This window comes from Pieris napi, chromosome 18 (assembly GCF_905475465.1).
Source record: "Pieris napi chromosome 18, ilPieNapi1.2, whole genome shotgun sequence".
Taxonomy (NCBI): domain Eukaryota; kingdom Metazoa; phylum Arthropoda; class Insecta; order Lepidoptera; family Pieridae; genus Pieris; species Pieris napi.
The window spans coordinates 9,955,436-9,971,460 of NC_062251.1; the positions used below are offsets into that span (position 1 = coordinate 9,955,436).

General features: G+C 35.7%; 1 protein-coding gene across 2 annotated transcripts; it reads left to right on the forward strand.

Annotated features, from left to right (window-relative positions):
* The first annotated feature begins 611 nt into the window (after positions 1 to 611).
* Positions 612 to 2,844, forward strand: LOC125058655. Of its 2 annotated transcripts, none has more exons than XR_007118467.1 (2): positions 612 to 812; positions 2,741 to 2,844. XR_007118467.1 is itself a non-coding variant. In XM_047662772.1 (2 exons), exons 1-2 carry the CDS (start codon positions 665 to 667, stop codon positions 2,636 to 2,638), a joined length of 990 nt encoding a protein of 329 aa, XP_047518728.1. In that variant the 5' UTR covers positions 612 to 664; the 3' UTR covers positions 2,639 to 2,844. The 2 variants fall into 2 exon arrangements, 1 of the variants encoding a protein (XP_047518728.1); XM_047662772.1 differs by having other exon boundaries at positions 1,797 to 2,844.
* Positions 2,845 to 16,025: the final 13,181 nt, after the last annotated feature.

The window sequence follows — 16,025 nt, forward strand, 5'->3', positions numbered from 1 at the left end:
GAGCTCTTTCCCACTATGTCGTTTGTCGGGACGATTTAATCGTGTATCGTAGAGGCAGAACATTTTATATGAAGCTATTCACACTTGTCCTACAACAATTTTGTGTGTTTTGTCAGCCCTCCCGTTCGGATAATAAACGTGTCGGATCAACGCTCGCAAATGGCGCTGTTCACATTTGTCGTATGTCGGACTAACCCCGCCCGCGCCGTACCCCCTCGCATCGCGCTTACACATTTTTCGTAATAATGGCTGTACTAAATATAAGTTCTGAAGGTTTAACATCACTTGTTGAGGAAAGACCTGTTCTTTGGGACAAGACTGTAGATGAGTAAAAAGATAAGCCTTTAAAGCTAGATGCTTTGCGAGAAGTTTGTTGCCAGCTCATACCAGATTTCGACAAGAAAGATGAAAAAGAAAGACAGAAGTATGTGTCTAAGTATTTTATTTAAGTAAAGCAGGCCGCACACCAGCCATACATTTGTAACTCGATAATTGTGGCGCTACATTTGAAACGCGACACATTTATCGCCCCCATACATTTGTACGTGAGCACGCACACCGAGGAAACATTTGTGGCGGGCGCACTTTGTGGCGAGACGTTGTCTGCGCTACACGAATTCAAGATCGAACACGTTCGTTTTTTGTGTCGCGTTGGTTTGCAAAAATGAAAGACAACATTGAATTTTACGTTGAGTTTATTGCAGAGGTTGAAAAAAACCCTGTATTATACAATCACACGCTCAATGATTATAGTAACAGACGGATTACAGAAATTATTTGGACTAAGATTGGCGAAAAATTCAATGAAAAGAGTAAGTACCTACCTTTCTTTGTACTTAATCGTGCTACACTGTGTAATTATTTTGCCATGACACCAGCCCGTATGGTTTTAAGAAGTAATTACACAAATAATTTCGATTTTCTGTAGCATCGTTATTCGGTCTGCCTTGATTTATATGATTGGTAGTGGGGTTAGGTATATTTCCGTTTTCGGTTGGAGTTAAAATTATATTATCATTCTTTTTTATAAAGTTATGTAAAATACAAGCAGCTTTAACAATTTTGACTGCTTTGTCGACTGAACATGAAATTGGAGTTTCAAAAATTCGAAATTTAGACACTAGCATACCAAAGGTGCACTCGACAATCTTTCGTCCCCACGGGATAGTCGATAGTTAAATATTCGGCGATCATTGTTTAAAGATCTACTATTGTACGGTCGTATTATATTAGTGGACAGGGGAAATGCTTCGTCAGCTGCAAAGTAATAAGGAAATGACCGTCCAAATTCTTCTTCACCTGGCAAGGGCCGTGGCGTAGGTATATTTAAAGTATTATTATTTAATGCTCGGCCTAATCCCGAATTTTTAAATACTCCTGAATCATTATTCCTCCCATAATCACCCACATCGATACTCGTAAATAATCCGTTTCCATCTGCACACGCCATAAGGTTAATAGAAAAATATTCTTTATAATTAAAGTATGAAGATCCAGAGGTTATAGGCTTTTTCATTCTAATATGTTTTCCGTCAATGGCTCCAATGCAATGAGGTAAATGCCATCTTTCGAGAAATCCTTTTGAAATATCTATCCAATCATTTGTTGTGGGTATTTTCATGTACATTGGCTGTAAAACTGTCCATATAACATCACAAGTTTCATCGATAATTTTTCCAATAGTTGTTTCACCTCTTTTAAATACGTAAGACATTGCTCGAAATGAGGATCCAGTCGCCAAGTACCTGAAACAATTCGTGTAATTTGACTTTAATTAATAATACTGATTTTTGCAGGTGATGATTGTAAGTCCAAATGGAAATCCATACGTTCAGCCTACATACGATCTCTCAATACAAAATCTAAAAGTGGGTCCGCTGCTGGGTCGAAAAAGGAGTACTATTTAGCGCCATATTTGAAATTTCTAAACCCTTTTACAAAAAACCGACCACAAGAGGGTAATTTACCAGTACAAGAAGATGAACAACGTTCTGAACATGAATCCCAATCTCATGAATCTCAATCCCAGATTGAGGAAACTTCAAACAATGTTCCCGATTTCACATCTGCCGAGGAAGATTCACTGAGAAATGAAACGCCTGCAGCTGGTTCGTCTGTACCCAGTCCCCATTCTTCGAGCTCAATACAGACTCCTCAACCATCAAAATCTCGGAAACACATGAATGAAGCAGACAGATGTACTATTGAATATTTTACACTAAAAAAACAAAGACTGGAAAATAATCAACGATCTGAGAAACAACCAAAAAATCCATGTGAAATGTTTCTTTTAAGTTTAGTTCCACACATGACATCCATGTCCCAGCAACAGCAATTAAGCTTTCAAAGAGGGGTACTGGACTTAATAGAAAACATTAAGTACAGGCAGCTACCACGTCGATCATTGGATACGAGTTCGTCAAATTCAAATTTATCAACATTTTATACAAATTTTTCTCAAGTTCTAAATGATGACCGTCCGTTGCAAAGGGCAACCGAGATTGCTCAATCAGAATACCAGCCTTCGCAAGCACCATGTACAATTCTTCAATCAGATGAGTCACCTGCACAACAATCAAACGAGACTCCTCAGTCTGAAAGTCAATTTTTACTTAATATCTTACATACCTTAAAGTGATGAGCAAACGCTCTTCAGCCGAAATACACTCTCTGAAGTGGGTATTTTGTTTTGTTAAACTTAATATAACTAAATTTAATAATAGCTTGTATGTGTTTTCAGACATTCGATAATATAACTGGAACTTTTCTTCATCGGATTGTAATTCTTGCGAAATTTTGAAATTCCCGTACATTGTGCAATCTTGATTAAACGGATGAACCCAATAACGTCTTTTTTTCTCATTAATCGCCACATCAAGAAATCTTCGTCATCAGACGATGATGTCGACATTCTCAAAGCGGTGCCACGCTACAACTGTGCTTCCGATGTGCGCATATACAATACATTTGTATATGCATACAATTGTAGCGCAACGATTGTGGCGACGTAAATACCGTAAATAACAAATGTATGGCTGGTGTGCGGCCTGCTTAATAGAAAGTAGCTACACAAATGTTAAATAAAATTACAAATGCGGTTTAATTTAGGTACGCATTTCATTTTGCCATGGCACCATGCATACATCACAACAAAAGCTTCGTCGAAGTCCATCGTGTACAGAAGCCTCTTTTTCTTGCGGTCGTGGCCGACAGCCGACTAGAGTGAACAGAGGCGCCGACACACGATAAAAAATCGTCCCGACCGACACGGCTCTTAGGCTGCTCAAAACCTTGGGGTCTTCTAAGTCAGGCCGCACACCAGGCATACATTTGTAACTCGATAATTGTAGCGCCAAATTTGAAACGCGAAACATTTAACGCCCCCATACATTTGTACGTGAGCACGCCGAGGAAACATTTGTGGCGGGCGCACTTTGTAGCGAGACGATGTCCGCGCCACACAAATTCAAGTTCGAACACGTTAGTTTTTTGTGTCGCGGCTTTTTTATATGCTCTCATGTGACAGCTTATGATAAAAAACAAGTGAAAATCCTGATTCAAAAGTCTTGCGTACTTTCTCACGATTGACAACGAACGTCATCAAGTGTGTAAAAACATATTATTAAAGAATAGTTTGTCCGATACTGGTTGAAAATGATAAATTGTGCAATGCCACCGCCTTATGTGATTTCTCGAATGTAGATTGCTCCAAAAAGAACTCTTGTGGTCACGAACGCCTACAGCGATTTTTAAATAGCCTGCCGAAGATGCCATCGCAATACTGTCGAGCAAAGTCATCCAGACAACACTTAGAACCAGTATTTTAAACCATGGCACAATTATACAAAGTATACGTCAGTAAAATTAGATTCCTTAAAATGTCTCAGTGATAGGGTTTTTGACCATGTATTCTTAAAACAGAATCTTAGCCTGTTTCATCCCAAAAAATATCAATGCTATGTATGCTGTGGTCATAAAGTTGGAAATCTAAACGATTAGTCCAGTCAATCTAGAGTCTAGATTCTAGATCAAAAAATGAGAGAGGGTACATAAAACCCCAACAAGCTGAAAATCAGTGAAAATGTTCAAAAAATTATTATAAATAATATTTAAAAGTTCCCCATCATTCGCGTGTATGGATTTTTTTATAATTCGAGGTCAAAGGTCAAAAAATGCGTTTTACGCGGTTTTCAGCAAAACTGTAAGTTTAATCATAAAAGGACATTAGACAAAAATTGTAGATCATAAAATTACTCATCATCAATCAATACTTTTTTCCTACGAGCCACCGTTTCTGAGATATAACGATTTAAAAAGTTATAATAGTTGTTATCGTCATAATATGCATGAGTACGCCACGTAAATACATCTCTAGAGTTGTTATTTATTATATATTACATATTTTATGTTGAAATATTTTTCTATCGGTCATTGTAACAAGAATATCAGGTAAAATGAAACCCAGTCCCTAGTGAAGTTGTTACTATTGAACGTGGTATGAAGACATTACAAGTATCGAAAGAGCTGATGAATTTTCGGAATTTCTCAGAAATCTGTGACAATACATGAAAATTGTCGTAAAAATTATACTCGAAAGTCTTCTATTCCTAGAAAGTAGGTTCAATAGGTATTGACCCTGTATTATTGTTCTAACGCATGCGTATTACTGCAGCATTTCAAGATGAAATAGAAAAATATTTTGAATAATAATTAGCTTTATCGTTATTTGATGACATCGGGATGGGTAAAACACAGAAGTCTGCCATTTACGATTGTTTTGAAAAGGTAAATATTGATATTAACAACACTAATGTGACATACATCATTGACGGAAGATACTGCTGCTGTGTGGGATAGCGAAGAAACATTCAACGTTATCTAAAATAAATACGTTCAATATGTACGTCATGAACACCTGCCTACTCCCATCACTAACTTATGGAGAGAAGCATCCTGAAAATAAAAAAGATACAAAAATCCGCCATACCGTTATAAGACAGAAAACTAAAGTTATCGACGAACTTAGTTACTCACAGAAGCTAAAATGGCGGTGGGCTGGACACCTAGCCAGATATAGTGATAATCGCTGGACCAAAACTACAACGTTATGGCCAGGACCATCGGGCAAGAGAAAAAGAGGCAGGCCAAATGCACGCTGGACAGACGACGTTATAAAGATGCGGCACGCACTGGATGCGAGTAGCCGAAGACAGGGAAAAATGGTCATCTTTGGAGGAGGCCTTTACCCATCTCTGAGAGGGGTTCTTGCACCCATAAATATAAAAGCACCAGAGTTACTGTCGTATTTGATGGCTATGATGATTGCACGAGAAATATCAAAGCTGCAGAACAACGTCGTCATCTTCATCTTCTGATATTTTATTTGATGAACTTATGACAGTTCCAACCAGTCAAAATATTTTTTTTACAAATACTCACGATTCATTTCAATGGTGAAAGAAAAGTTTAATGAAAATATATTGGTAAAACAAGCTAATAATGATGCTGATGTATTGATTATTCAAACAGCAATAGAGCAATTCAATTTGACAAATACAACTAATGTTGTTGGTGAAGATGAAGACTTACTCGTAATACTCACTGCTCGAACGCCAACTGAAAAAACTATTTTTTTCTTAAAACCAGGAAGCTAAACATCATTCAGATATGTATTCATCAAAAAGTTTATCTACTTTTGTAAAGTGTGACACGCAATAACTGTGATACGACAAAATCTTTCAAAATGCTTGAAAAACAAGATTTAGTTCACTGTGATGAAATTTTTTAAAAGAGTTTTTCAACTCAACAAGCAGTTATCACCAACGGCATCCGTTTCCTTCTTTCTATGAACGGAGCTCCTAAAAAAGCTACCTGTTTAGATAAGCATCGATATGCATGTTTCGTTAAAAATACTAAAAATAAAAAACAAGCTCAATTAGCTTGTCTTCCTCCAACCTCAGTTGCAGCTCATCAACATCTTTTTCGGGTATATTACCAAGTTCAAGTGTGCCTTAGTTATAAGCTAGACCCTACAGACTGGGGTTTTTTTTATTTATTTATACTTTATTTTTTTACTGTAAACATTAGTTTATTTACACAAACACAGTATTTACGATTTTATTAGATGTAGTACTTTCAGATCTATCTAAGATTATATCAGATTTTAGTTCAATGGGTCTAACTTTAAATTTTGATAAATGTGAAATATATCTCCATGGTGAGAATAAAAGGGATGCAGTGCTAAATGTGGTTGCAAAAAAGTCGGACTGTTTTGTTCTCTTACAAGATTTATATGGTAGGTCAAAGAAAACTTCGGACGAAACCGAGATAACTTGTTTTTTATCGGGAATGTATTCTATAGATAACATTCGTGACAACTTTACTCTAAATGAAATAAATATAATTGAATTAGCGATTAATCCGTTAAAAACCATTAATTTTCAATGCCTAAATTCATTCGAAGATATGAACTGTCATTGTAAATACATTTTTTAAAAATTTAACAAATTTGTGGCAGGTAGTAATGGTTTGTCCGATTTAAATACACAACGCAAATCGTTTCGCTTACCAAAGTTGGAACTAATGATATTTAATAGTGATGTCATAAGGTGGCCGATATTTAATGAATCTTTAAAAACGTACACGAAAACCTTGATCATAAACGCATTCAATATTTAATCAGTAAGATAATACCTATGTTAATTTTCTATTTTTTTTTGTTTGGATACGTTTTTTATATTATTATTTATTTCTTGTTGACATGCGACTTTAGTCTGACTAGCAATTTAAGCATATTATTTAGTAAACTTAGAAAGTTATTCAAGGATCTCATGAAAATACTTCGTAATAATACGTCACGTCTCGTAGGTAATTCTGCGAACCAAGCTGCGAAGTTTTTAAAAAGTGGCTTCGATGATTACGAACATGGCTAACAATAGAATATCTGTTAGAAGATTGCTGGAGGACAATATTCATAATTCATCGCACCATCCGCAACGACTTCCTACGCATAGACGAGTTGATTGCTAGTGATGACTATGTGCCAATTACTACTTTTATGGTTCCTCGTAGTAAACACTTTGATCGAGCACTTGAAGTAAATGAAACTGAAGATGCCGCTGTTATTATCTACACCGTAAAACCTGGCAAGGTGATCGACTCTCGGTGTAATTTAAATTTTCAATAAGTACAGTGCCGCGAAAACATTTTATCCAGCTAGACAGAATATCATTGAGTGCATCAGACGTAGTAGTCCTGAGGGAGAAAGGAAATCCCGTCAGATGTTCTTTCATCATAACGTTACAGAATCACATTTGACGGAGATGTTTTCTGAAGTTTTCGAGGTAAGAAATGGTGATCAAACCTTTTCTCTCTCTTTTTTCTTTTGCCTATATTATAGAGCAATAAGCATTAAACGCTATACTGTTCCCGCGATGATCATCAAAACATTTATATTAGCTGACGTAATAACTAAAAGATACATACTTTTTGCCATGTACTCATATGAGTGCATATTGTGCGGGCTTGTAGGTAAGAGCATTTATTTTCATGACGTCATGCTAGGTGAAGAATGTTCGTATAAAGCTGTCGTCTGTCATCAGTGTAGGAGCGCCTCATGAGAGGCTTATTTTGATTTTAATACAACTGATTTGTTTGCTAGGTCATCAGCATGGATATCGTCCCATATTATTATCGTATATACCCCAACCGGGGACATGCTACCTTGCGATCTTATAGTTTAGTTTGTCAGTTTTCTATTTGATCCAAGTACTAATTAAAATATTTTCTTTTCAGAAAAAGAAAAGCTAATAAGACAACTAAAAGTATTAACAGAAACCACAAATGGACAAGTTTTATTTAAGTCGTAGCTTTTAATTAATTTAAGTGTTATATTAAGTACCTGAAAATTAATTAGATAATGGGGGATGAAGCATTTTATGAATAATGTAAAAAGTAAGAGGAGTGGAGTGGAACATTACCTTAAGAACAGGAAACAGTAACTGAAACTATGTTCTTCCACATTTAATCGTAATAAGTTCAGCAGTTTGAATGTTAATGAGATATTTATTATAAAAAACTACATTTGTAGATTTTGGGAAGAATTATATCTTTACAATAACTATTATTTACTCGTACAATCGTTGTGTTGAGGAAACAATCACTATTTTTTTAACTGCCCAGGATGTATTCATAGTAACTGTAGGTATCATAGTAATTTTATGAAATCATCACATCTAACGTTAGGTTTTATGAATTGAACATTTTTTTGTATATAATAGCACACAAACAAGATATTGATATTGCTGCAAATTTACACTTACATTTATTAGTTATTTATCAGTTGTATAAATAAATATGAATACATCTACATTAGGTAATAATGCATTTAATTCGGTGCACCTGTTTGTGTTGTGTATTACACAATGTGTAATGTAATGGCTGTATTGTTTAATAAGTTGTATGCTTATTGTTCTATTTATACTATGCAACATGTTAAGAAAGAGGTGCCTTATTTTAATAAACTGTAATTTTAATAATGACTGAAACATTTTTATTTTACTACCTGTTTGTTTAATATTCCTAATTATTAGTACAGGTTATTCTTAAATGCTTTACCTGTAGCAATATTCTGGTAAAATAAACGAATATTGTGAACCACTTTAATGGCTTTTCCTACTAAAGAAGACATAAATATTAACTTCAAATCAACATCAAACTTAAATTTATATCTGTGATGTTGGAGCACTAATATCAAATCAAAAGTTGATTAAGGGTTATAATTTCATACCAGACTAGGTTTCTATTTAATAATTTTTATTAATCTCTCTTCATTTCATAGAGTACTTTCTGTTTTTCAATTTTCCCTGTTTAAAAGTATATATATATTATAAACAATCAACTTTTATGACTCTAAAATAAACCGAAATTGTTTTTTGGACATACACAGAGATAATTCCAACTAGTAGCAAATCAATAATTAAATCTACACTTATATATAAATCTCCTTTCAAATTGACAGTAAAACTGTTCAAGCACAAACACCAAACCCTAATTAAAGCTTAGTATTAATAGTATTCCGTTTGAATATTCACAAAGATCAAATAGGAAAAGGAAGGCTGCGACATAAATATCCTCAGAGGAGTAAGACAGGGCGACCCACTATCGCCCAAACTGTTTACAGCTGTTCTAGAGGAAATTTTCCGAAAGTTAGATTGGACAGAATATGGCTTAAATATTACAAAGGTAGGCAATTTAAGAGGTGGGCCGATGAAATCGTGGAAATGGCAGGAAAGACTAAGACCTGGACGAGATTGGTTTACAATAAGGAAAAATTGAGGACAATGGGGGAGGCCTTTGCCCGTAGGCACACAGAATCAGGTATCATAGATTAAGGAAAAATAAAAGTTATAATGTATATATATTTTTTTTGTATTCTGATATAAGGCTATAAATAAACAAATAAATAAATAAATTTGAATATTACTGGATAAAACCACAGTTGTACGAATTAATAAAAAAACACAAAGACCCAGAAGAAGTCGAATTATATTAAATCAACATGGACAAGAGGTCGTGCGCTTACCTCCTTATCACTGTGACTTAAATCCAATCGAAAAAATATGGGCTATAGCCAAAAGACGTGTTGCGGAGAAAAATGTAAGTCAAGCTACAAGTGAACTATCCTCAATAACTGAAGCAGCGTTTAGTACCCTAACTACGTAGGAATGGATTAATTTGTTTCAACACGTGGTAAAACTCGAAGACCAATATTTAGTATCCGACAGCCTCTTGGATAAAGAATTGGACATTTATAATGAACGTTGCGACTACCCTCAGGTATTATCATAATACCTAGTCGCAACGTTTACATCGAGTCCTCAAAAAATAATCAATTTAAAATAGTGAATCGTAAGAATATACTATAACAAGTAATAATTAGACAATATCAGTGGACTATCTATCTCTGGAAAAGATAGTTGGGGTTGGATTTAGAAATGGACCTACTGGAAAGAGATGTATAGGACGACAAAGATGGACGGATGACGTTATAGAACTAGCGGGGGAAAACTGGATGAATGTTGCTCAAGACAAAAATAAATGGAAAAATATGGAGGAGGCTTTTACCCTAAATACCCATACAAAAACTAGACCACTAAAAAATTAAAAATAAATCTAACTTAAATTTTGTTTTAAACTCATACTAACTTAACTAATATTAATATTAAGGAATGTAAACTAACCAATTGTTGTATGGATTAATAAAGCTTAAATAATAATAGAAGGCATAGAACAATATAGAAACTATACATACTATATATATATACTATATCTTAATGTATAGAGGAGACAAAAGTGGGTCAAATGGAGTAGGATTTATCGTCAATAGTAACTTAAAAAAGAACATTATAGATTTCACAACTTACTCAGACGGAGTCGTAAGATTAGACATTCAGTGTGACACAACTGTGTTAAACATAATACAAGCTTACGCACCTATCGAAAGAGCTAAAGAAGAAGCGGTGGAACGATTTTACAACCAAGTCACTCAAGCTTTCTCAAACACTGGGAAACACGTCATTATACTAGGGGACTTCAATTCAAAAATTGGGCTTCCTCTACCTGAAGAACACAAGATCTGTGGGCAATATGGATATGGAGAAAGAAATGAAAGAGGGGAAAGACTACTACAATTCTGTTATAGTACAAACAAATCACCACAGACATGTTAATAGCAACGGCAGAACAATTGGCACCACACCTGACTAATATTTTTAATAATATACTTGAAAGAGAAAAAATACCCGATCATTGGAAACATTCCCTATATAACACTCATATACAAGAAAGGAGACTCCAAACTAATAGATAATTACCGCCCAATCAGCTTACTACCAAATTTGTCCATAGATTATCAGTTATTAGCCAGCGAACAAAAGACTGATGCAGAGCTTCGTGACCTCCTCCAGAATGGTTGCAGTCTGGATCTGAAGAAGGTTCCATTTGGCGAGTCGGGCGTACAGGTATACTGTGACGTCACTGCAAGTCCAAGACCGTTTGTTACTTGTTCTTTTCGCAAACAGGTATTTGATACTCTCCATGGTCTGAGTCATCCGGGCGTAAAAGCGACCGTACGCTTGGTGACTGAAAGGTTTAGAAAGACTAGTAAAAGTAATATTAAAAAAAGACATGTGAAGAGATTTGCAAATTATTTATTCAAGGCTTTACGGAAAAAACAGTCAAGGAGAAAAATGCAAAGCATGTTGCCAACAAAATGAGAAAATATAACGATTACACGCGTTCGCAGGCAGAATTAAAAATCATGCAAATACTGTTTGAATGTAATATGACAATGTACAGAACTCGAGCTTCGTCTACACAGAGTCCTCATACTAATAGCAGAGGTGGAGCTGGTACTTCACAAAGTCAATATTCAGACTTATACACACCACCTCCTCAAAATGGTTCTATAGATGATACTATGCCTAATCAACCTCAGTCAGAGCTAAATACTTTTTATCACGTTATTGTTCCTCAATCTGAAGATAACGCCGTTTCAGATCAAACTCAGTCAAATATAACTTATGAAGAACTTGCGTTTACTATCCAAAATAATGCATCAAACTGAATATTATAAGAAACACCAAACTTCTTACTATGATTACGAACTATGTAATTGTTATTACTAGATACCTATTATTATTAAATTTAATAAGTACCTACATTATAATTACTCCTTATTATTAACATACTTAATAAACCTACGTGTTTACGCCAAAATGCGTAATATGCCATAAATGCGTCGCTCGGTAAGACTCGGGTCTATTCGGGTTGCGATCGGCCCCATCCTAATGTCACTTTGTAATTTTGCACTTGCTCGCGCGCCATAGAAGTGTCATGTTATGTGCCTTTCTCATAATTAACTGAATACACCCTGTTAAACTGTAACAAAACCAGTCTTCCTTGTTTTGCCTGAACAAAATTTGGCGACCGTGACAGGACGACTGCAAGAAGATCGACGATCTACGCATGAAAACATCTAATGGCGATCTTGAGCCACGCCGCCGATCGAAAAATTGCGTCGTCCAACCGAATCAACTATCGAAGTGGAGGAGCAGCAACACAGAAAGATACCCCGAGGGCCAAACCACGCATGCCACACGCCTGCACGAGCGTGCCTTTCTAATTCCAACCCGCCCATTGAAGCGCTCTAGCAATCCTGCACCTATCATCTGAGCTGAGACTTAACTCTTAACACTACTAACACGAAATACATTCTCTTTGCAAATACAGTACGATCTTTACCAACTGGAAATAATTTCAAGATTCAACTACACACTTGCCAATACAATATCCAAAATAAATGTAACTGTACCTTTCTGGATAAAACCAAAACAATTAAATACCTGGGAGTGCTCCTAGATGAAAAATTAACATGGGTCCCCACACATCAACCAACTAGCGTAGAGAAAAAGGAGACTTATATATATTTTTAAGAAACTGTGTACTAAAAAATGTGTACACTGCACTAGCAGAGTCTATCATGACTTATTGTATCTCTTCTTGGGGTGGTGCCCGAAAGACCCATCTTATAAAAGTAGAAAGAGCACAACGCACCTTACTTAAAGTTATTAATAGAAAATTAGAAACTACTAACGGCTAAGATAAACAGATTCACATAACGCACAAAAGGTTACATAGCATGAAAGCCAAAGCCCTATAACTTGTTAAAAAAGGAAGAACATGATACCATTTCACTGTTATTCGATTGCCAAAAAAAACAGCGCGCTGCCTAAACTGCCCGACCAAGCGGCTTACTTTAGTAGGCAGTTCAATATGAGCAATTGTACAGTTGTTATTGGTTCTAAATCTGCTTTAGATAACTTGAACTTATTACTCGTGTGAAAATGAGCATGCAAAATCTTCATCTGAAATCGCAAGTGCAGTATTCGACAGTGCAGTATTTGCAGTAAGCGATAAAACAAGAGTAAGACTGTTTGCTCACGGTTGCGGCGGTAAGAATAAGAATACAATTTTAGTGAGCATGTGCATGAAATGGTTGTATTCAAACCCACCACCACACGTAAAAAAACATCCCAGTCAAGACGAGTGTTTTTATTTGCGTTTACTGTTAGTCAATGTTCGTGGTCCAGCATCATTCAAACATCTGATTATGGTGCGAACTGTTAATGGTGTATTGTGTGGCACATACAGAGAAGCCTGTCAACATTTGGGATTGTTAGAGAATGACACTCATTGGGACCACACTCTCGAAGATGCTGTGATTTCGTCAAATGCTAAACAAATACGAACATTATTTTCTATAATTTTGTCTACATGCTTCCCATCAACACCGACTGATTTATGTTATTACTAGCTGACCTGGCTCACTTCGTTCCGCCCTACAACCTTATAATATCGTTGTTACTTTAATTTAACTTATTTTAGGATTTCATTAATGTTAAGTATTACATTAATACAACTTTTTTGCAAATACAGAAATGTTTTATTGCTTGCCATTGCGAAAGAAGAATGGCAGTTTTACACATTAGGCATCTTCTCTCTAGCGTCAATATGGCGATACTGCATGTTAAGCACTTTCTGATATCCAACATCTTTTGATCTGGATCAAAGCATGGTTATGCATCTCCTCATTCACCTCAAGATCGGAATTTCTTGAACTGACACGAATTCGACGTAAAATGATGTGTAGTTTTGTCAACAGATGGCACCATATGGTTTTTGCATTCGTAAAATTAATTAATTAATTAATTGTTATTCGATAACTTATCCGATATTTTATTGCTTATTCTGCTATTCGGGACGGAAACAAATCCAACAAATCAAAAACCATGGCAATCGGTCCAGCCGTTCTCGAGTTATAAGTGTTGTAACAAACACGACTTTCTTTTATATATATAGATGATATATATTATTATTTATTAATACAAAGATCATATGGCGGAAGATATATTGCATCAGATGCGTCTTAGAACATCGAATGCAGATTTGCAAATGAACGAAGAAATTCACAATGAAGCATTAATTTTAATTGAGGACATGTGCTTGATGCTAACCAACAAAGTATTAACACAAATAGGAATGATAGCACCCAATCGCCCGATGCACGACTCATTTGATCAAGAATTGAGACGCGAAGCCCAATACGATTCCGAAACATTACGAGAAATGGTTGATAGAACATTTCCCCTTTTAAATCAACAACAAAAATATGCCTACGATACGCTCATGAAAGTAGTGAACGATGGAACTGGCGGATTTAATTTTTTAGATGCTCCCGGTGGAACTGGGAAAACTTTTTTGTTATCATTGATTTTGGCAACGATTCGATCGCAAAATGGAATTGCACTAGCCCTAGCTTCATCAGGTATTGCAGCTACATTGTTGGAAGGCGGTCGAACAGCTCATTCAGCTCTCAAGCTGCCGTTGAACCTTCAAATTAATGAAACTCCAACTTGCAACCTTTCGAGGAATTCTGCGTGGCCAAAGTGCTGCAGCAAACCAGATTGATCATTTGGGATGAATGAACGATGGCACACAAAAGATCTTTGGAGGCATTAGATCGCTCGATGCAAGATTTACGAAATAACAAAAACCTGTTTGGTGGTGCAATGATACTATTGGCAGGAGATTTTCGACAAATATTGCCAGTTGTTCCACGCTCAACGCCAGCTGATGAACTGAATGCATGTTTGAAGTCGTCCATTTTATGGAAATACATTAAAACACTTAAATTGAGTATAAACATGAGAGTCGAATTGCAGGAAGACCAGTCTGGAGAAGTCTTTTCCAAACAACTGCTCGATATTGGTAATGGTATTATTGCTGTTGATACATCATGTGGATACATTACATTCCCTACCAATTTTTGTAACTTTTGTGAATCAAAGACTGAACTCATGGAGATGGTTTTCCCAAACATTGCTCAAAATTACGTAAATCACGTTTGGTTAATGGCGAACGTGTTATATTCGCCGCAAAAAATGTTGATGCGAATGAAATGAATTTTCAGATTCTTTAGAAAGATTAAGATTAGAAAGATGTTTTAATCCCACGCATCCCTACGATACCGAACGACATGGCATTCAGTTTTAAACGTTTACAGTTTCCAGTGCGGCTTGCATTTGCAATGTCAATAAATAAATCGCAAGGGCAGTCGCTAAGTGTATGTGGCATCAACCTAGAAAATCCATGTTTTTCACATGGCCAATTATATGTCACCTGTTCCCGTGTCGGAAATCCATAAACATTATTTATTTACGCACCAGAACATTAAACTAAAAACTATATTTTTAGTTTATCAAAAAGCATTAGAATAGAGAGAAACAGTGAAGGGTATTAGTTGCTTTCTAGAGCGCGCGTGGTGTCAAGCTCAGTGTTTACTTCAAAATGCCAAGTTGTTCAATAGCGATTTGTATGTAAGTGAAATTATTGAACAATATGAAATAAACACTATTATGAAAAAATATATTTTGTTTTTTATTTAATAAAATTTGTAAAGTCCTTCTCAGGTATGGCGAGACCAGAGAAATAGGGATTCATTTTTATATGTAGGATATTATAGATTCCAGTTTAAATTGAATAGGTACTCATACATAAGATAGGTTGATGTTAGTTTAGCCGACACAGTTTTTACTAATCGTAATATTGAGTGGAGAGCTATTCTATCGATTTTGATTAATGCGCAAAGGGATGGCTTATGGTACGAAATGGGAGTTATGATTCCTGATTTCCTCTTAAATGTACAAATGCGCTTTGCTCATGAGATGATTGAAGCGTCAAACAGCTTATTAAATAGTAACGCGTACCGTCAGCGACTTCATGTGGTTTCTCAAATGACTGATTCATTTGCAGTACCTGATGGAACAATATCCAGAGTTTTAAAAACGAAATCGTCCATTCCTACACCGCCTATTGATAAAAGAGGAAAGCATGTCCCAGTCAATAAGACAAGTTCAGAAAAGCTTCAACAGGTCAAATACTTTATTGATAGATTTCCTATTTAT

What these genes read in the sequence shown, in the direction of transcription:
- LOC125058655 (XM_047662772.1), top strand. Translation starts at nt 665, where the DNA reads ATGAAAGACAACATTGAATTTTACGTTGAGTTTATTGCAGAGGTTGAA. An exon ending in CGAAAAATTCAATGAAAAGA is followed by an intron (nt 813 to 1,796) that starts GTAAGTACCTAC and finishes TGATTTTTGCAG; the next exon opens with GTGATGATTGTAAGTCCAAA.